Source organism: Cnephaeus nilssonii, assembly GCF_951640355.1.
Source record: "Cnephaeus nilssonii genome assembly, chromosome: 14".
In the NCBI taxonomy this organism is placed as follows: domain Eukaryota; kingdom Metazoa; phylum Chordata; class Mammalia; order Chiroptera; family Vespertilionidae; genus Cnephaeus; species Cnephaeus nilssonii.
In genome coordinates, this window is record NC_137085.1 from 31,942,616 (window position 1) to 31,965,283 (window position 22,668).

Below are 22,668 nucleotides of genomic sequence, written 5' to 3' on the forward strand. Positions count from 1 at the left end.
GCTCCACAGTCCTCAGCATTCCCTTCTTCACGCTGTCTTTCTCCTGGTCTCACTTTAAGGATCATCCACGTCATCAAAGCTGCTTCTCCAGCCTCCCACACAGATTTCTTTCAGACATTCTCGTGTGCCATCGTCCCTACCTGGAATGCTTTTTCAGGTCTGTCTTCCGAGTTTTGTGTTCACCTCCAAAAAGGAGCTTAACGGTTCACTTCAGGCATATTCATGAGCACCTGCTCTCCACTCGCCCTGAGGTTTCACAGATGACCAGAGACAGTCAGTCTCTGACCTCAAAGATCTTCGAGTTGACAAATAAGCCAGCAGACACCAATAAAGAAAATACGGTAAGTGTTGCTAATAGCTAGCGTTTATTGCAGACTTGCTACGTGCCCAGAATTGTTCTAATAGAATCTTCACAACACAGTGAAGTAGGTCTGACTTCTGTCTTTTGCGTAGATGAGAGCCTGAAGCACATCATAGATAAAGTAGCTGGCTAAGGTAACACAGTACGAGGCCAAGTCGATGACAGCCCATGGCGTCTGGCTCCAGCCCCGTGTTCCTAGCAGCGAGGCCACATTGCATGTCAAAACAAGTGCATTTGGAAGTATTAGCCGGACTGCCCCGTGGAGCTTGAAGAAGGCTGTGTGATGAGGCAGAGCGCAGGAAGCTACTGCAAAACCAAGCAGGACCTGAGCGAGGGACCCGTATGAGGAAGGCTAAGGTGAAATCAGTGGGACTCCATTAACAGACCAACCCGACAAGGCCATGATTTTGCACCTCTTGGCTACCCACACTAGCAAAACTTGTACTGGTGTTTTTTATTTTGGTTTGTCTCTTGCACAATATTGAAAGGATCTTGACACGAACTCTATAATTTTCTTTGCTATTCACCTAACACCAGGCACATCCTAAGTGTTTTGGCAAAATGATTCCTATAGCCGTTAGCAGCCATAACGTGTTCTGTGTCCTATTCATCCAAGCTCCACTCCAGACCCCGGGCGTCCTGTGTGACAGGTGGACCATCAGCTTTGTGGAGGGTTCTTGACGCAGAAGCAGAGCCAGAACCGATGGATTACCACAATTAAAAGCCCACGCTTCCACATCAAGGTGCTAACTGGACGGCTCGGGCCACTGTGGCTAACTACCCCGTGAAATGGTGGGGTGCTGGGCCACACTGCCACAGAGCGTGCACCTGCCCTCTGTCTCAGGACCCACAATGATTTTTTTTTTTTTTTGGCTTAAAACGCGTTTATTATCTCACATGCTGTCGGTCAGTGCTCTGGGCCTGGCTAACTGGGCACTCTGCTTCAGGGGCTTCCACAGGCTCAGTCAAGGTGTCAGCTGAGCTGAAGTTGTCTTAACACTCCACAGGGGAAAGGTTTGCTTCTGAACTCACGTGGTTCCTGGCAGGATTCAGTTCCTCATGGATTGTTGCACTGAAGGCTTTCCTTCTCCACTGTCTGTTGCACACATTTCAAGAAGCAGCCTGACACTTTCCCAGGTGCCATGTTTAAAAAATATTCTTAGTATACTGACAATCCAAAAATCACAAAGTGCTGACATTTCTCCAGGTGAAAAGTAAAGCTATGGCTTATTTTAATGTTGGCAAATTGGAGCCTGATTTTCTCTTCTTTAAGAGAATTTGTCAGGCAGAATGGAAGAGCTGAGGTATTGATTTGTAGAGCGGTTAACAGACAGCAGACCTGAAATACTAGTATTTATCCACTGTGGTCATTTCTTCCAGGAACACAAACTCCCTTGCCCACCTAGAGGCTTGTAGCAAGTCCAAACAAATTTAATGTTTCCATTTAATCAAGAGCTGTGAATAAATATTAGCATTTTAGGCCTGTTACTGAAATGGGACTTAAAATTGTCAGAACTGCCTTTTGGTTCCAGAATGATTTTTTTTCTCAACAAGGAAAGGGTGGAGCGGGGTTGGAAAAATCCCTACAAGATCAGATGTTCCTCACATTTCTAGGTTTCACTTAGCAGGAAATACCTTTAAAAAAAAAAAGCTTCTTGTCTCGTTTTTGGTGCCTCAGAGATCAGGAAATGCAAAGCCTGTGATGTTAAGCCGCCTGGCCCTTCCCTGCCGTCGAACAGCCTACAGAGCTCTTTAACCGTCAGTGCCCTGTGTGGCCCGGGCCGGAGAGACGGCATCAGCCTGCAGTAAGTACAAATTCGGCCGGCCTGCTGCAGGTCATGGGAGGCTGGCATGCAAAGGTGTAGGTCTGGGAGGGAGCTACCCCTGAATTTGAACCGTGGGTTCTGCCACTTTGTAGCCTGATGACCTGGCACAGGTGAGGTCACTTCTGAGCCTGCTTCCCTTCTGTAGAACAAGCTCAGAATGTGGGGAGACTGGATGAGTTAAGAGCACAGTACAGCATCCAGCTTAGATACGTTGTAGTTTACCCATGGATTGTCCATCAAAGCGAGAGTTTACGGAAATGAATCTCCACACAATTAGCGAGTTATTGTCCCATATTAAAATCGGGGGGGGGGGAATTTGCTATATTTCTTTCCAATGACTACAGTACTACAAATACAATCGTACAGAGAAATTGTATTCTCTTTGTAGCTGATTAGAGACTTCCTGTGGAGAGAAACCTGCCTTAATTGAGCCAAATCCGTGGGTCCGGGTGGACCGCACCAGACCTCAGAGGGAGAGCCAGGCTGGAGGTCTGCCCTGCCCTCAACTTCCTTTGAGATGCTCAGCCTAGGTTGGGGGTTAACTGTGGGATGGATGAGGTCAACTTCCTCCCTGGCTCTCCTGCGAAATCCTGGTTGAAGGCTTAGTCTGAGGAGTCTTACTAACGGTGGCTTGGGATCCAACATTCCCCAAGGCGAGAGCTTACAACCCTTATTTTTCTTATGGCCTTAGTACGTTACTTCATGGTTTTACTTCCAGGAACGAGTAATTCTCAAACTGATCACTGTAAAGTACCCACTTCTCCAGCGTTAAGGTGTAAGTAAGTCACTGGGGATCCTGTTCCAACATCCCTGATTCCAGGCGTCTGGGCGGGGGGCGGAGGATGTGCACACGCAGCCAGGCCCATGCTGTTGCTCTGCCCTCTGAGTGCCAGGGTTGCAAAGTATTTACCTCTGGGAGAGAGTGATTGTGTTACGTGACCACTTGTGCCCTCGTGGTGTTCAGGGTTTCTGACCAGCATGACATACCCAAGTTACCATCCTGAGATGACACCTCGAAGGCCAGGACCGGGCGGCTATAGCTCTAAGGGCTGATTTCCCCTAGGTGTTCTGAAATACTAAACATCTCGGGGACCCCATTTCCACTTACTAGCTTCCTTGGGGCTGGGGTCCCCAGCTCGGCCACCACTGCTTGAGCCTGCAGAACCAGGCGACCTGGAGGTCCCACCAGTCATTTTTATCCCAATGCTTTTGAACCAGAGTGTTTTCAAATGGAAAGACTGAGTTTGACACCTCAGGGACACAAAAGAAGGGAAAAGCCTTGCATGGCCTTCTTTTGACCGGCCACCTAAGGTAGTTGTTTTGGCAAAGTGTTTAAATGATTGCCACAAAATCCTCGAAAGGGGAGCCATTTAAGAGTGGGGTGTGGTGCAGAACACGGCTGCTGGGCTCCTAGAGCGTCAGCATGGCCATGCAGCCCCCCACCCACTCCCAAAGGGATCATCTGGGCAGATGCCGGAAGCACAGCTCTGTCTCCTGACTGATTCCCTCAATTTCTCCTTTGCACCTTGCCCCTATCTATAGAAGAAACACCTACTGATTAGAAATTATATTCACAATTCAGCTATTTAATGTTCGCTTTTTAAAATACATTTTTATTGATTGCAGATATAAGGAGAGAGAGGGAAAGAGAGACAGAAACATCAATGATGAGAATCATTTATCAGCTGCTTCCTGCACACCCCACACTGGGGATCGAGCCCACAATCTGTGCATGTGCCCTGACCGGGAATTGAACCATGACCTCCTGGTTCAGAGGTCAACGCTCAACCACTGAGCGATGTTGGCTGGGCTATTTAATATTCACTTTTTAAAAAAATTACCTTTCCATCCTCCACTCTCTACCCATTACCCTCATGCAGGAAGATAATCCCCTGACCCTTAATGTTACACAGCTGTTTATGTGACTTTGAGGATGTTCAGATGTCACAATGGACAGGTACTCATTAACTCAAAACTTAACTAAGCATTAGGGAGATGTCAGGTACCCTCCTAGACCATGAGGCTACTGGATGAATGGAACACAGCCCCTGCTCCCAGGCACACAGATTCATGAAAGAGATGGCCACATAAACAGATGATTATTAAGCAGGTGGTAAGTGCAGTGGTGAATAACGGGCATAATGAAGTGAAAAGCACAAAAAGTGAAGAGGAAGCCAGTATGGGCTGGGCAAGGAGAGGCGGGGTGAAGTGGGCAGTGGAGAGAGAGACAGGAAAGGCCAGAGCCAAGAGAGGAGATGGTGGCTGGGAGACCGTCCTTCCTTCCAGGAGGTCCCAGAAAGCTGACCCAGCTGGTGGGGACTGTGCCTGTACAATCTCCCTCTTCCTTTGGGGCCTTCTCCACTACCAGCCCCGCCTTCTCCCTGCATTTCTGTGCCTTCTTCCTTCCGCACCACATTCCCACAGGTGCGTGGCCCTGGCTTGGCTCTGCTCTCCCCACGCCTGGCGTCCTTCCTCCTTCTCCCTACATCCAGCCTTGAGCGCGTACAGCCTTGGAAAAGATTAGAGTCCACACGAGGAGCAGATGGAAAAATAGTAGAGAGCTTCCTCTCCCCCTCCCCAGAACCAGCGCCTGGGGACAAGCAGAAGAGCGCAAGATTTCTTCACACTACTCAGAACAGCACGCAGTTTAACGCATGAGTTGTTTATTTCTGGAATTTTCCGTTTACTATTTTTGGACCACTGTTGACCAGGGATATCTGAAACCATGGAGAGTGTGATCTTTCAATATAGAGATTAAAGTCTTTAATTCCAAGAAAACCTTCTTGAATTTTAATTTTAAATTTTTTCTTTTCCAGGATTTTGTTTTCCCCCTCTTTGGGATATCCAATTAAATATGTTTTATCTCCTTAGCCCAACCTTTATACCTATCATTTTCTCTATAAATAATTTTAAACATTTTTATTGAGAAATAATTTATATACCATAAAACTCACCCACTCAAAGTATACAGTGCAACCCACTAACCATCACCACAATCAATTTTAGGACATTTGTATCACTCCCAAAAGAAACCCCATACAATTAGCAGTCATTCCCCATTCCTTTATGCACCCAGATTCAGGCAACTACTCATCTACCTTCTGTCTCTATAGACTTGCTAATCCTATATATTTCATATAAATGCAATCATACAATATCTGGCCTTTTGTGGATGGCTTCTTTTACTTAGCATAAATTTCCAAGATTTATCATTATGGCAACAAACCATTCATTTCTTATCACTGAATAGTATTCTACTATATGGATGCACCACATTGTGTTTATCCATTCATCCGGTGGAGGACACTAGGGTTGTTTTCACTTTGGGGCTGTTATGAATAGTGCTGCTATGAACAGTCATGTACAAGTTTTTGTGTAGACATGTGATTTCTCTTAGATGTATACCTCGGAATGAATCTTCTGGTTATACGGCAGCTCTACGTTTGACATTCTGAAGAATTGCCAAACTGTTTTTCAAAGTCACTGCACCATATTTTATTCCCACTAGTAATGTATGACGGTACCAATTTCTCGAAATCCTTGCCAAAAACCATTATTATCTGTCTTTATTATAGCCATCCTAGGGAGAGTGAAATGATATTCGACTGTTGCTTAAATTTGCATTTTCATGATAGCTAATGACGTTTAGCACGTTTTCATGTTTTGTTGGCCATTTGTATATCTTCTTTGGAGAAATCTCTATTCAAATCCTTTGCCCATTTTTTAATTTATTTATTTGTATTTTTACTCTTGAGTTGTAAGTGTTCTTTGTACATTTGAATATGAATCCTTTATCAGATATATGGCTTGTAAATGTTTTCTCCCATTCTGTGCATTGTCATTTTCACTTTCTTCATGGTGTCCTTTAAAGCACAGAAGTTTAATTTGATGAATCCCAATTTATGTATTTCTTTATTCTTTTTGCTTCTGATTTCGGTTGTATATCCAAGAAATCCTTGCCTAAGCCAGATCACGAAAGTTTATTCCTATGTTTTCTTCTAGGAGTTTTTTTAGTTTTAACTCTTCTATTATGGTCTAGGATACATTTTAAGTTAATCTGTGTATGGATTAGGGTAGGAGTCCAACTTCACTCTTCTACACGTGGATATCCAATTGTCCCAACACCATTTATTTAAAAAAACAACAACATTCTTTTTCCCATTGAATTGTCCTGGCCACCTTATTTCTAGTTCCTGTTCCAATTTTGCTTTTGTTTGCCACAATAGCTAATTACCATTATGCTTATTTCCATTTTCTCTTCAGTTCTATTATGTTCTTACTTAGACTGACATAAAAGGGATATTAAATAAACATTCTGCTTGATTAAGTGGGGAGTCAGAGTGAACACAGATGCGATGAAGCATGCATATGAGCACAGAAGATTGTTTCAGAAAAATAATGAATTGCCCCCACTGGCTGAAACAGAGAGAACATGTATGGCCTTGTGATGACATAGAAATATGATTTGTAAATGTTTGGAATGTTTAGAAGCAAATTGTGGATAGTCTTTGTAAGTCTGGTCAAGAAATTTACATCTTATCCTAAAAGGAATAAAGAGCCAAGTTTGAAGAATAAACTAATGAATGGCTGGGTAAAGACATGATTTAGGATAGATTACTACTACTGCTGCTGTTACTACTACTACTACCACTAACAGCAACAACATGCAGGCAAGAAAACCGGTAGGCGATCTTTGTAGCAGTTCAAAGATGGGGTCAGTTAGGCTTCTTATCAGAATCATTGCAATGAGTTTGGAAAGACTAGAGAAGATACTTTCTTAAAATCAATTTCAAAATGAAAGGTTAAGAGTTAAGGTGGATAAAAATGAAGGCTGTGAAAACTGCATCAGAATTGATCATTGAGAACTCACTGTTATCTCCAAGATTTCAATTTTGGTTCATCAGTCAGGGTAGAAGCTCAATGTTGTTATACTGAAGATTAGATTATGAGAATATAAAAAATAGCAAGTACAGAGGTAAAGGCAAGCGTAATACCAGCCCAGAGTCAAATGTGGAAGAGGACTTAGGTGCCACTTATTGATGAGACCAATTGTATAGATTTTATGGCCATTTTTAACCCCTCAAAAAGGGATTAAACATAATTCCATCTGTAAAATGCCTGCAATCATTTGTGGCCCAAAGCAAATAATTTCAAAATGTTAATTATTGTTATTATTATCGTTTTTCTTCCAATTAAAAAAAATACATTTCCTGGGTAAAGAAGTGTAAGTTTTTCTTTAAATTACCTGGAAAATCAAAAATATGTAAGACAAACAAAAATCTATATGGGATTCTTTGAACTAATAATAAATGCCTGAACATATGTGTCATATAAGAATTTGAGGTGTTTCACAGAAAATATTCCATTGAAACATGATTAATTGGGCAGACCTGGAGTAAGGAGAAAACAAAAGAAAAATGGTAATGGTATAAAATTTAAAGTGTTCCACTTACAAAGTTTAGAAGATTTAAAAAGTGCTTCCCTCACCCTTGTTGGTTTGGCTCAGTGGATAGAGCGTTGGCCTGCGGACTGAAGGGTCCCAGGTTCAATTCCGGTCAAGGGCACATGCCCGGATTGCAGGCCCGATCTCTAGTAGGAGGCGTGCCGGAGGCAGCCGATCAATGATTCTCTCTCATCATTGATGTTTCTATCTCTTTCTCCCTCTCTGAAATCAATAAAAATATGTTTTTTTTTAAAAAGGTGTTACCCTATCCTTTGTATTTTATCTGACTTTTGCTCTTTCATTTCATCTTTCTTCATATTGATTTTTTAGGAATTCAAGAGTAAAATCCCAGCACAATGTTCACCAATACAGACGCTGATCCAAGTAAAGATGATGTGGAGGCCGAGTTTCCCAGGTGTTCGGTATGTCCTTCTAATGCTATAATATGCACAGGAGACTGTGCTTTCAAGAATTAGAAGAAGAACTATTAAGTACCCGGTGGCATGCCGTGGATGGGGGGCAAAGAGAACACAAACATTTCACTTCTGTGACTTCCCTTTCTTGGCACAGCAAAATACAGCTCCTCTGTGGGCAGGGGATCCTGAGTGCTGACTTGTGTTTGTGCTGTTGGTAATGCATTTGAAAGAGCCATTGACCAAGTCGGCCCACTTCCTATTTGTTGCTCTTGACTAGAATTGAAGGGAAACTGCACTGGGCTAAAGGACACAAGTTTGGGCTCTCACTTTGGCCTTTTTGGCCTTCCAATTCAATGACCTAAGAAACTTCTTGGGAATAATGGGATTAGCAGGCAGAATGCTCTAGAAAATAAAATTTTATTCCTTTAATACAGGATTTTAGATAGAGAAGGGGGACTCTCAGGGGACATTTATTGACTTTTCTGCCAACAATTCCTCCCAAACACTCCACAAATGTAGCCATTGGCTTTGGTAAAATATTCCAGTTAAAAAGGACAATTACAGCTTCGTCTGCACAGTGTTCCTAAGTATGCCAAGCCCCTCGGTCACCAGGATGAAGCTTTGATATCTAGATGATCTGGCTCCCTTTCTTCTTTAAAAGAAAGGTAGCCTTACCCAAAACAGACTTTGCAAACCCCCACAACTGCATCTCTCCATGGTAAGTCACAGAATTTTAGAGTGGAAAGATCTTAAAGACTTTGGAAACCAGGCTCATTTTGCAATGCAGCCTTTCAGTGATGTGTCTGAATACTACCCCTTTTGGGGAATGAATCTGAGACTTGTCCATCTGGTCTCTTGCCACCATTGACTGGGCTTAGCTAGGCAATAATATCTTCCAAAGATAGATGCTTCTGTTTGCATGGTTACTTGTTACGCTCTTTGTTTTAGGGTTTGCGGATCTGCCAGGCAATCACCATTCATCAATCTCATGACTTCCCACTTTTTTCCCATAGCTGCCAGAATTATATGCACTGGCTGAGAATGTTAATCAGGAGAGCAAAAAATCGAATCACCTAAAAACTCTTGGTATTTCACCAACTGAAGCACGGAAAATACTTAATCAAACCCTGAATATCATGTCACCCACTAGCAGAACAGATTTGGGAGAAGTTTCCAAACCTGTTTTCAAGCTCAAGGTGGTTAGAAAAGAGGAGGAGAAGCCACCATCGCTGACTGATCTCCTACACCGCAGCTTACTGACCGGCTCACCCTCTCAACTAGACAGGCTGGGGGAATCCCAGCAGAGACTTGCTCACTATGGGATCCCTCCTCCCATGCACACTTTTCCCTATGAGATTATCCTCAGTGACACCAACTTTTCGGGCGTCGCACGGAAGAAGTTTTCGAGTATCGGGAAATTATCCAGAATGAGCATTTCCAAGGTGAAGGCAGACAAGTTTTTATTTGAAGATAGAATTACTGAATACTCAATAATTGAACCAGGTATGCTAAACATGGTGGGAGGAAAAAGAGTGGAAATCTTACTAGAAAATTTGCCTAGATTTCTAGAGCTGAAAGTATCAAATATTGATCGGTGGGAATATTGGAGTTCCGGTGCTCTGCTGCATGTAAAAGCAATGGGAAATGGAGAACAGGGATTTATCAAACATTCCAGGGTCAAATCTCAGACTCATTCCCAAAACGGTGTATTTACACTTTTCTAAAATGAGCCAGTTCAGCTTGGACTCTAAAGCACCCATAACTATTTGTTTATTGTTTCATGAAGTTAGTCAAGTATTTACTGAATAATGACTTATGTTTCTTAAATATTTTGATTTTTCCTTCAATTGAGGGTGGGTTTTGTTTTTAGATTTTTTTTCATGAACCTTTATTTTTTCCAATTGTTACATCTCTACAAAGAGAAGGAAACTCTCCAGTTCTGATACTTTAATAAGGAAGTACCCATAAAAGTCCAAAGACCATATGGAGAAAGTCAATAATATGTAAAACATATGTTGGTAAGTTATAATGAAAAGAGCCATAGGTGACCTTCTCAAATATCACCAAACAGGGAGGATGGTAAAATTACCCATGAGAAATAGACCTGCTTGCTTGCTTGTACCAATTATTCTCTTTAAACTCCTCAAACTCATTTTGGCTCTTTGGCCTCTGGTTTTACATTCAATCCCCTGCCTTAGGCCTTGCTTCCCCTCCCCCGCAACTCCCCCAAGTTTACAATTTATTTAGTCATGAAAAGAATTGAAGGGAAGGGAAAGAGAAATGGCTGCTGAGTAGGGGAATATGCAGTGTATCTTGGCTGTGGTTCATTGGCTTCTTGAGGAAATTGCAACTACTAATGACTGTCCACACTGGTAGGTCTGAAAGAGAAGGGGAAAGAGCCAAATTTTAGCTAAGACACTGTACTCAGGGCTTATACCAGCATCTTGGAAGAAGTGACACTAGCCATGTAAACACTTCTCTTAAATCTTCCTCCTTGTTTCCACCACTCAGGAGGATCCTGCCCCCTGTTGACCTCAGTGCTCTGCAGGTCTCTCCACTTGCACATTCTTCATTTCCAAGCACCAAATGAGACCCTTGCTCTACCTGTGGTGACCCTGCAGGTTCCTTTCCAGCCCTGCTAGCCGGACCCACCCAATACCTAAGGTGGGCACCATAGGTTCCCCCTTAGTTTATAAAAGGCTTTCTACCAGAAGGGAGGAGACTCAAATTAATCAAAGGTTTATTCTGTCATGAAACACCTCTGAATCGCTGAAGGTGATTCTTTGAACATCTGATTCTTTTCAGAAAAACAATTCTTGGATCTAAGGGATCTGGAGTGGAAATATTACAAGGGGATCACAAAGTGGAAACGCAAAACTTCAGATGCATTTGCAAAAATACAGTACAACAGTGAGAAGAGGTTTGTAGAGAGCAAGGAGACACCTGGTATTGTTTTCCCACCACTAGTTCGTAGGTCTTTGGTCATTTATCCTCAAATTGATTTCCCACCCAATTTAACTTCTTAAGTGAAATATGTAGCTTATTGAAAATATTTTGGACGTAGATTTTGCTCTTAAGAATTTTGAATTTACACACAAAAATTTAAGAAGCAGATGCACCATGGAACATAGACCTGATTCTATATGATATGCACCTAAGGTCCAAAATTAAACCACTAATATGGAGTAAAAGATCCACGCTGACCTTCTAGGGTGTATATGAAGGAGAACACAAGTGAGAATAGCTCTATAAAATTTTTAAGCGCATGAAAAAGTCCACTATCATAAAAATAGTTGGTAAACTCAACAAATGGGAAAATTAATATGTGAGGCTATAGAGGCAATTTGAGAACTTCAAAATATGTTAACAGCTCAAAGACATGAGGAAGGAAATAGCATCTATGAAACAAGAATCAGAAGAGTTTAAAAAGAACAAGTTGGAAATCTTGGAAGTGAAAAACATAGTAATTGAAAATAAAATAATGACAATCCTCAATAAATTATATCAATGGTATACTGGATCTATCTGAAAAGAGAAGGGATTAATGAGTTGGCAGGTAGCACTGAGAAAGAAGTTTCCAGATCACAGCACCGTAAGATAAAGGAGGAAGTTATAAAAGAAGTTAAGGGTAATGGAGGGTAGAATGAGAAGTTCAGAAATATATCCAAGGGAAGTTGCAGAAGAAGATAAGGAGAATGGAGAAAAGATGACACTTGAAAAAAAACAAAGATCACTTTCTAGAAATGAAGAAACACATGAAAACTTGCATTGAAAAATCTCACTGAGCGATTAGCAAGAAAATAAATCTACACTTAGAAATGCCGTAGCAGAACCGAAGAGCATTTAGCAAAAAAAGAAAATATAACCTACAAAAGAGAGAAGATGGATGACAAACAAATGACAAAATGATGGTGAAACTCTCACTAACAACAGAAGTCAGAAGGTGAAGGTTTTATATACTCAACATCCTGAGGGAAATAACTGTCGATCTGGAATTCACCAACCAGCCAACTCTCTTTAAAAAGTAAGGGTAAAGTAAATACTTGTTAAAACATAGGAGAGCAAAAAAATTTTATTACCCTTTACTGAAAAAACTACTAGCAAATATAGACATTAGCAAGAACCCAGAGGGAGTACAAGAAAAAGGGGTGAGCAATTAAATTCTTAATAACATGTGATTGTGATTGTGTCGATATTAGAATATATTTCTAGATTCTATTTCCTAATATTTTTAAAATTCACCTCTATATAAGAGAAGTTATTCTGTGGTTTTCATTTTTTGCACCAATTTCAAAAATCAGATTTGGCTTCAGCATAGTGGATATCTTCAGCAGAAGGTACTGTCTAGGAATTGGTCTGAGGGAGGTTTCTGGGTTCTCACAATATTCTGGGTTTTTTAAATCTATCTACTCAAGTATGTTCAGTATGCAAAAATTCCTCAAGCCATACATTTAACAACTGTGAAGTTTTTTTTTTAATATATTTTATTGATTTTTTACAGAGAGGAAGGGAGAGGGATAGAGAACCAGAAACATCAATGAGAGAGAAACATCAATCAGCTGCCTCTTGCACACCCCCTACCGGGGATGTGCCCGCAACCAAGGTACATGCCCTTGACCAGAATCAAACCTGGGACTCTTGAGTCCACAGGCCAATGCTCTATCCACTGAGCCAAACGGACCAGGGCAACAACCGTAAAGGTTTTTTTTGTTTTTTTTTAAATATATTTTATTGATTTTCTACAGAGAGGAAAGGAAAAGGACAGAGAGCCAGAAACATCAATGAGAGAGAAACATCGATCAGCCGCCTCCTGCACACCCCCCACTGGGGACGTGCCCGCAACCAAGGCACACGCCCCCGACCGGAATCGAACCCGGGACCCTCCAGTCCACAGGCCTACGCTCTATCCACTGAGCCAAACCGGTTTCGGCGACAACAACCGTAAAGTTTTATCGTGCATGTTATACTTCACCAAAAAAGGTTTATAAGTTGTGTTACCTTCATGAAATGAATTGGGGCCCTAGCCAGTTTGACTCAGTGGATAGAGTGTTGGCCTGCAGACCAAAGGGTCCCAGGTTTGATTCCAGCCAAGGGCACATGCCTGGCCCAGGCCCTGGTCTGGGCTCATACAGGAGGCAACCAATTGATGTGTTTCTCTCTGTCTCTCCCTCTCTCTTCTACTCTCCCTAAAAATCAATGGGAAAATATCCTCGGGTGAGGAATAAATAAATAAATAAATAAATAAATAAATAAATAAATAAATAAATAAAATGAATTGGGGAGTTTTCATCTTTTTATTTGGGGCCATAGCCTTTTAAATAACATTGGAAATATTTTAAAGCTAGATCTTTAAAGTCTAGCCAGAACTTAGTTATAAAATCATCTAGTCCTGACATTTTTCTTCCTATTTTATTACGAAACTGTTTAAACTACATTCAACACTTAAGATTTTACCACACTCATTTCATCTATTCCTATTGTTGTGTTTGCTGTAGATGCTGAATTATTTTAAAGCAAATCTTAGGTTTCGGATCTAACATACTATCCTTACATACTTTGGTGTGCATCTCAGAAAAGTATCGACATCTTTCATAGCCACACTGCCATTTTTATACCAAGAAAAATTGTAAATCCTTAGTACCATCTATTTATCCATATTTGAAGTCCCCTTGTTGTCTCCAAACTATCTTTTTTCCAGTTGGTCTGTTTCAATCAGAATACATGCAAAATTAAGGACTGCATTTGGTCTCTCAAAGATTTTTTAATCTAGAGCAATTCCTCACTTTTTTTTTCTTGCAATTGACTTACTGAAGAAATTGGTCCATTGTCCTGTAGAAGTTTCCACAATCTAGATTTGTACCTCAGGGGGTCATTTAACTTCTTCTTCTATCATCCATATTCCTTGTAAATTGGATGTTTGCAGTGGCTTGATTACATTCAGGCTCACCTCTTTTTGCAAAGAATAAATTCACTAGGTGATGCTGTGTACTTCAGGTTGCCTCACCATAAAAGGCAAATTATATCTGGTTGTCCCTAGTTTAGTGATTGTAAGACTGAGTAATGCATCCAGGTGGTGACAGCCTGGTGCCTTTTTATAAAGTTCCCCCCCAACCTTTCATCTAATGGCTTTCATCCACAGATGAAAATGGTAGCACCCGCTGAGAGGCTCCCAGAGATCCCCACCTCCTAGTGGATACACCCTTGTGTCCCCTGAGAGTAGGCTAGACTTACGACTTACTGCCATGAAAAGAATGCATCATAGGTGATAGGATGTTACTTCAAGATTAATCTACAAAAAAAATAAAAATGTGCAGCCCTAGCTGGTTTGGCTCAATGGATAGAGAGCGTTGGCCTGCGGACTGAAGGGTCCCGGGTTCCATTCTGGTCAGGGGCACATGCTTGGGCTGTGGGCTCGATCCCCAGTAGGGGGCGTGCAGGAGGCAGCCGATTGATAATTCTCTCATCATTGATGTTTCTATCTCTTTCTCCCTTCCTCTCTGAAATCAATAAAAATGTGTTTTTAAAAGCACGTGCATTCTATCTTGGATGCCTTCTTTTGCTCTCACTCACTTGCTAGCTCCTAAGAAAGCCAGCTGCCATCGTCAGAGATGCCTTTCGGAGATGTCCATGTGTCAAGTAACTGTGGCCAATAGCCAGCAACAAGCTGAGATCTGCCAACAACCACATGAATGAACTTGGGAGCCCATCCTCCTCCTATACGCCTTGAGATGACTGCTGACACCTTGACTCTGACCTTGTGGGAGACCCTGAGCCAAGAGCACCCACTTAGGCCAGACCCAGCTTCCTCATCCACAGAAACGTGTGAGATAATAAACATTTGTTATTGTGAGCTGCTACATTTTGGGGTCATCGGTTACAAAGCGATAGGTAACTAGTACAATCATCTTTGCCTGGATCAGTTATTTTCATTAGGGTTTACTCACTATGATTTTCTAATTTTATTGCTTAGGATCCCCTCTTTAGTTGCCATTTTTCAGATTAAGGGGTTGATGTTCTAGTCACGTCCAAGGATGGACAAAGAAGTCTTTCTCTTTTTGTCTTTTACAAGTAGCATTGTGGGTTCATTGGTGTTTGTTTTGTTTTTAGTAAACTTGATTTTTAAGTATAATATCATACAGAAAATCGTAAGCTTGATGAATTATAACAAACTGAACATACCTATGGAACCACACCCAGGTCATGAAATGGAGCACTGTCAGCAAGCCCCTCTCTTGCACTTTCCTAAATTTTTACCCTCCTGTAACCAGTACTGACCACAGGTTGGTTTTGTCTATTTTTGCACTCTTTTATACAAATGTACACATACTGCACGGACTCCCTTGATCTGGCTTCAGTCAGCATTATGTTTGTGAGATGCGTTGATGTTATATATGTAGCAGTAGTTATTTATCCTCATTGCTGTTTAGTATTCAGTTATATAAAAAATAGCCTGATTTATGTGTCTGTTCTGCTATTGACAAACACTGGGTCATTTGAAGAAGAGTTCTAAATTTTAACTTAAATTTAAATTTGGCCTTCCAAGTTGTCATGAAGAATTATTGGTGAATAGCACACATTTTATTCAATGATTTGTTGGCTTAATTTATACTTTTAACTATTTAGATATCCAATGTGCGGGCCTCCATTTGTACTCCTCTGAGTCCTGTAAACGTTAGGGGATGGGTCTCTCTTTATAGAATTAAAGTACATGAACGCAATAGCACATAAGTTGGCTGGAGGTAAATGGAGTGAGAGGGTCCTAAGATAGAGTGAACTAATAGACATTGGTTTTCAATAAGTTGAGGATGTTTGCTGTAGTATGGAGGGTATCCACTAAAAGAACAGGGAGATCATGTATAATTAACAAGCAAATAGAGGAGGGAAAAGGAATAAAAAATATTTAATCAATCCAAAAGTAGACAAGAAAGTAAAGAAAAGGTAATATAGTTCAAGTGGGAAAAACAGAGTAAATAGTAAGATATTAGATATTGATATATCAACAATTAATTTAAATTTGAATGGAATAAATACTTCTATTAAAAGCCAAAGACTGTCAATCTGTATAAAAATAATTTCAATGGCATGCTGCTTACAAGAAACATAAGCTAAATATAATAATGAAAAAGGTTGAAGGTGCCGAAACTGGTTTGGCTCAGTGGATAGAGCGTCGGCCTGAGGACTGAAAGGTCCCAGGTTCGATTCTGGTCAAGGGCATGTACCTTGGTTGTGGGCACATCCCCAGTAGGGGGTGTGCAAGAGGCAGCTGGTCGATGTTTCTCTCTCATCGATGTTTCTAACTCTCTATCCCTCACTGTAATAAATCAATAAAATATATTTTTTAAAAAAGGTTGAAGGTGCAAAGATGGAAAAAGATGTATCTTCTAAACAGTAACTGAAAGTTGTTATATCTATACTACTATCAGACAAAGCCAAATTTAAAAAAAAAGAAGCATCATTAGAAATAGAGGATTACTTATTAATCATAAAAGTTTTATTCATCCAGAAGACATGATTGTCCACTACCATCACCTTTTTTCACTTACCTCCTCAACTCCCCTATTGGTCTGTTTTCCCCACTAGGAGTCTTGTCGTTCTGTTTGTCATTCTATCTCCAGTGCCTAGAATACATCTTTTTAAAAATGGTGTTGGTTTTTCATTTTCTTTCTTTTTTTAATATATTTTTTTATTGATTTCAGAGAGGAAGGGAGAGGAAGAGAAGAGATAGAAATATCAATGATGAGAGAGAATCATCGATTGGCTGCCTCCTGCACGCCTCCCAGTGGGGATGGAGCCCACAACCAGCTAGGGCGTAATTTTTATTTTTCAATTACAGCTGACTTTTAATATTATTTTGTATGGTTTCAGGTGTACAGTATAGTGGTTAGATAATCATATACTTTTTAAAAATATATTTCATTGATTTTTTACAGAGAGGAAGGGAGAGGGATAGAGAGTTAAAAACATCGATGAGAGGGAAACATCCATCAGCTGCCTCCTGCACACTCCCCACTTGGTGCCTGCAACCAAGGTACATGCCCTTGACAGGAATCAAACCTGGGACCTTTCAGTCCGCCGGCCGATGCTCTATCCACCGAGCCAAACCGAGCAGGGCGATAATCATATACTTTACAAAATGTTCTCCTGTTATTTCCAGTACCCACCCGGCACCATACATAGTTATTACAGTATTATTGAGTATATTCTCCATGCTGTACTTTACATCTTGTGACTATTTTGTAACTATCAACCAGTACTTCTTAATTCCTTTACCTTTATCACCCAGTCCCCCAATACCCCCCCCTTCTGGCAACCACCAGCCCACTCTCTATGTCTATGAGTCTGTTTCAATTTCGTTTGTTTATTATGTAGAATACTTCTTGACACAGTAAATACTCAATAATTTTTTTGTGGAACAAATAGTGAATGAATAAAATAATCCTACATATTTACTGAATGAATGAGAGCATCTCTATGGAACTATACATTTCCTCTTCACTACACAACGCATTTTCTCTCCTCACAATCATTTTCCCAGAAATTTTCCAGAGAAGATAAAATTTTTCCAGCTATTGAAGTGCCCACAGAGAGTTCCAAATGTGGCTACCAACCTCATCGTGGCAGATACAAGGACTCATGTGTCAAATTATTTTGGAAAGTAAAAAATTTTAAAAATATATGTTTTATTGATTTTTTTACAGAGAGGAAGGGAGAGGGATAAAGAGTTTGAAACATCGATCAGCTGCCTCCTGCACACCCCCTACTGGGGATGTGCCCGCAACCAAGATACATGCCCTTGACCGGAATCCGGACCCTTCAGTCTGCAGGCCAACACTCTATCCACTGAGCCAAACCGGTTAGGGCGGAAAATAAAAAATTTTAAATCAATCCTTGAATAATCCATGTGTTTCACTATTGAAAATGGGTCCCATGAACTCAATTCTATTTAGGGTAGTAAGAGATGAGTTTTCTTTGTTCTAGACCTTCAGATAAAATTATATCTCTTTAAGGGCTCTTGAACTTTTCCCACTTATGATAAATTGCCTCCAAATTTAATGCATCATGAAATTGAGAATCTGTTGTGCCAATTTTGCTTCTAGTTTTCCTCTAATTTGTATCTGTTTCCAGAATGGTAATAAAATCAACCTAAATCATATTAAAAAAATAAGATTAGGGTTTGCAGATACACATGGATACACAGCTTCATTAAAAGAGTATGTAACATAATCAGGATTATGAGATAATAAAAATATAGTAATCTGCAAAATTATTATGAGAAAATTAACGCTTGAATGATACAATCGCATGATGATAAAAAGCATACTAGTTTTGAATTTGTGTGACTTCCTATTAAGAAATGATGATTAAGGGGAAATGGGACAATTAAAAAGCAACTGCTGGGGTCTCTTACCAGGTCCAAAGCCAAGACAAATGATCTAATTACTGTCATGTCTGAAAATAGAAATAGACATTGTGATCTTGAGAAAGGGAATAATTTATCATGTCACCGGAGGCATAGGGTGCTGGTAAACCAGACCTTTGGGTGACACTAATTAAAGCATTTGGGATGCACCTGGATCAAAGGCAGAAAGGAAAAAAGGAAGACATCACAAACCTTTTGTGCCGAACTCCGTCTGGAGGCTTTGAAAACACGGAACAACCTTAGCTATTGGGCTTTATACTTATGAGGTGGTAACTTATTTAGATCCGCCCACCCTTAATGACCAGGCTCTGATTGGTCCCTATCTGACAGCACGCCTTTGTGGGCTCTAGGCAGTAGTAAGGGTGATGCTTATTTGTTTAGAGTTTCACCATTTATAAAGCATGATCTCAACTTACCTCACTTGAGATACTATATTAAGACAGCTTTTTTAAAACTGTCTTTATTTACTTCAGAGAGAGGAAGGGAGAGGGAGAGAGTGATAGAAATAGCAATAATGACAGAGAATCGTTGATTGGCTGCCTCCTGCATGCCCCCTACTGGGGATTGAGCCCACAACTGGGGCATGTGCCCTGACCTGGAACAGAACCATGACTGCCTAGTCCATGGGTCAACACTCAACCACTGAGCCACACCAGCGGGCTGTGTTAAGACAGCTTTGCTGCTTATGCAAACAAATACACTAGGTGATGGACACAATATTTTATTCACTTATATTTCCCCCCTCACTGTAACTAAGAGGATACCACTACGAAGCGACTATTCCATTAAAGTCAATATGTTCATTTTTATTTTTTAAAAAGATGATATGGTCTAGAGTAGTGGTCGGCAAACTGCGGCTCACGAGCCACATTCGGCTCGTGAGTCGCGGTTTGCCGCTCTGTTGACTAATGAGTTTGCCCACCACTGCGTAAGGCATTACCCTTACCCAGAAGTTTTGACTTCAGGTTAAAGACATTAGTACATTATTAAAATGTTTTTTTAAGTGTTTTTCCCTAAGGCAGTGGTTGGCAAACTCATTAGTCAACAGAGCGGCAAACCGCATGTGGCTCGCGAGCCACAGTTTGCCGACCACTGGTCTAGAGCACTAGAAGGGGAATTATTACTTAGTATAGCTTTCTGGAGGGCAACTTGGCAATAAGTATGAAAGTCTCAAATCTCTTGGAATGTACATACTCTGAAGATACATTACCAACAATATGAAAATACATGTAAGCATGGAGATTGGTTAAACACACGTATTTAATTTAAATTAAAACAACTGAAACTAAAATTTTCCATTAAACATTTTATTTCATGTAAAATATTTCATTAACATTTTATTATATTAACTAGAGGCCCAGTGCACGAATTTGTGCACCGTTGGGGTCCCTCAGCGTGGCTTGTGGAGATCCAGCCAAAACCAGCAGTCCAACGCCACCTACCGTATCTGCTCATCCTGTCCTGCTGCACCTGCTGCAGGCTCATACCCAGTCAGTCCCGATTGGGAGAGGCTTGCGCCGCCACAGCTGTGCTCATCAGCTGTGAGCCCTGTGTCTGACGCCTGCAGGTGAGCTAAGTGGCACTCCTGCTATGGGAGCGCACTGACCATCAGGGGAAGCTCCTGAATTGAGCATCTGCCCCCTGGTGGTCAGTGCATGTCATAGCGACCAGTCGACAGGTCGTTCAGTCGCTTAGACTTTTATATATATAGATTACATATTGAAATGATAATTTACTGGATATAGTGAGTTAAATAAAATACATTAAACTGATTTTCACTTGTTTCTTTTTACTATTTTTTAAAAAATAAGTCTATTCTCATTAAATTTGGTCTAATAATTTGTGTAAGTGCAGCAAGAATAGGGATTGGCTATACAGGTTCTTTTAAAGTGTTCTTTGCTGGAACTTTTTTTTTCTTTTCTTTTTTTAAATATATCTTTATTGATCTCAGAGAGGAAGGAAGAGGGATAGAGAGTTAGAAACATCGATGAGAGAGAAACATCGATCAGCTGCCTCCTGCACACTCCCTACTAGGGATGTGCCCGCAGCCAACGTACATACCCTTCACCGGAATCGAACCTGGGACCCTTCAGTCCACAGGCTGACTCTCTATCCACTGAGCCAAACCGGCCAGGGCTCTTTTTACTATTTTTAATGTGGCTACTAGGACATTTTAAATTACATAGGTGGCTTGAATTCTATCTCTATATGACAGCTCTGTTCCATGCCCACTTTCCATATAGTCTTTCCTGATTTTCCTAAATAGATATGACTTCTGTGTCCCCCATAGCTCTTTGAATTTCTCTTAGGATATTTGTGGGAGGACATTTGCTAGTTTTTCACCTGCCAGCATCCTACCTCCTTGGGGGAAAGTCCTATGGTGCCTGCTTTGATGAAAATTAGTGGCCACGTCCCGTTAGAGAAACCGGAGGGGTTGTTCCTGCTAGCGCTAGGGAGGAATCAAATTCCTCCAGTTAGAAGCTCCTTCCTGACAATGTGTATCCTGAGCCAGTGTTACAAAGGACTCGTTGAAGGCCCTGTTTCTTAAAGCTGCTGCCGAGTGTGGAGATAAACCACACCCACTCTTCCTGCTGTATCACTTTTGCAGTGTTTCCTGCTGCCTAGGTTTTCCAAATGGATTGGAAATCAATCAATATAATGACAGTAATTCTCACCATTGATTCTGTGAGACACTGACATCTGTCTAATCAATTTCCCTTTTCCTTAAAATGAGAGAGGTTGTTTCTGTTGTCGGAAACCGCGTGTTCCGATACCACACTGATGCTGTTCTGTGTTGTCTTACATTTAATCCTAGCAAGCTCTAGGCTATGGGGAACGTCTAAGGATTGAAGGACAAATTGAGGAGTCAAGCAGGAGCCAGCCCTGCAGGTCTAGGGAGCCATTACGGAGGTAGGTGCATATCAATACTTCCAGTCCTTGGTCATCCCTTTGTTCATTCCAGAAACAGAGTAAAGGACCAGCCTAGGTTAGGGGTCTGTGGGAAGGCTGACACATGGCCCTCCAACACATTCACGCCTTAATCCCTGGAACCTGCGAAGGCTACCTTACACGGCAAAAGGGCCTTTACAGTTGTGATGAAATTAAGGACCTTGAGGTGGGGAAATTATCTTGAATTATTTGGGTGGGACCAATATGATCACAGCGTCCTTAGAAGTGGAGAACCCTGCCCAGCCGGATCGGAGAGAGGTGACCAGAGAAGCAGGCTGAGAAAGATGCTACTGATTTGGGAGATGCAGGAAGGGGGTCACAGCTGAGGAATGCAGGCAGCCTCTAGAGGTCCTAAAAGACAGGAAATGGGTCATCCCTAGAGAGTCCAGAAAGGAATGCAGCCCAGTGAGATTTCTGACCTATAAAACGTGGTTTTTGACTGATTTAGGTTTGTGGTAAACTGTTGGGGCAGCAAATAGAAAACAAATACAAAGTGCCTTCTCTCCTCGCCCCCTCCCCCCCACTCCCTTGAGATTGACAGTCCTATCAAGGCTGCATCCCTTGGAGAGTAGGGGGGAGGTTCCTGTTTGAAAAGCAGGTGCCATTAGCAAGTGAGGGAAGGATACTGAACAGGCAAATCATGCTGCTCGCTGCCACCAGCCACCACAGCCCCTGGCACTTTTTTTTTTTAAATATATTTTTATTGATTTCAGAGAGGGAGAGGGAGAGAGATAGAAACATCAATGATGAGAGAGAATCATTTGATTGGCTGCCTCCTGCACGCCCCCCCCCCCCCCACTGGGGATCGAGCCCGCAACCTGGGCACATGCCCCGACCGGGAATCGAACCGGTGACCTCTTGATTCCTGGGCCGACGCTCAACCACTGAGCTACACCCGGCTGGGCTGGCACATCTTAATCAAAATATGTCCAGTTGAGTCTTTAGGGCCAGCAACTGATTAGGCTAAATACTGTGGGTAAGAAGCCTTGACAAAATAGAAAACGTAAGGAATGTAAATCCAATATTTATATATGCAATATATACTGTATTTATGTTATATATATATGTTTAGATATAACAGCATCGTAAAAATTCCAAATTCTGTCATAAAGGTTCTCATGAAACTTGAAAAGGACTGATTCCTCCTCAGTAAAGATGTAATTAATTCAGCCAGCTGCCCTAGGACTTAGACATACGGACCTGTTCCATAAAAATGATCACTGGCTGAGTCATTGCTGACTAATTAGTTGCAG

The 22,668-nt window shown here is 41.3% G+C and overlaps 1 protein-coding gene across 2 annotated transcripts; it reads left to right on the plus strand.

Annotated features, from left to right (window-relative positions):
* The first annotated feature begins 1,812 nt into the window (after positions 1-1,812).
* LOC307110841 (uncharacterized protein C9orf153 homolog) lies at positions 1,813-17,419 on the plus strand. Of its 2 annotated transcripts, XR_013814504.1 has the most exons (5): positions 1,813-2,166; positions 7,961-8,052; positions 9,060-9,549; positions 10,852-12,746; positions 12,994-17,419. XR_013814504.1 is itself a non-coding variant. In XM_079790288.1 (4 exons), exons 2-4 carry the CDS (start codon positions 7,987-7,989, stop codon positions 11,070-11,072), a joined length of 777 nt encoding a protein of 258 aa, XP_079646414.1. In that variant the 5' UTR covers positions 1,813-2,166; positions 7,961-7,986; the 3' UTR covers positions 11,073-17,419. The 2 variants fall into 2 exon arrangements, 1 of the variants encoding a protein (XP_079646414.1); XM_079790288.1 differs by having other exon boundaries at positions 10,852-17,419.
* Positions 17,420-22,668: the final 5,249 nt, after the last annotated feature.

Bases quoted from the DNA above. Each gene is read 5' to 3' on its own strand.
- LOC307110841 (XM_079790288.1), top strand. From the start codon at position 7,987: ATGTTCACCAATACAGACGCTGATCCAAGTAAAGATGATGTGGAGGCC. The intron at 8,053-9,059 runs GTATGTCCTTCT...TTTTTCCCATAG, and splicing joins CCGAGTTTCCCAGGTGTTCG to CTGCCAGAATTATATGCACT. The intron at 9,550-10,851 runs GTATGCTAAACA...GATTCTTTTCAG, and splicing joins ATACTCAATAATTGAACCAG to AAAAACAATTCTTGGATCTA.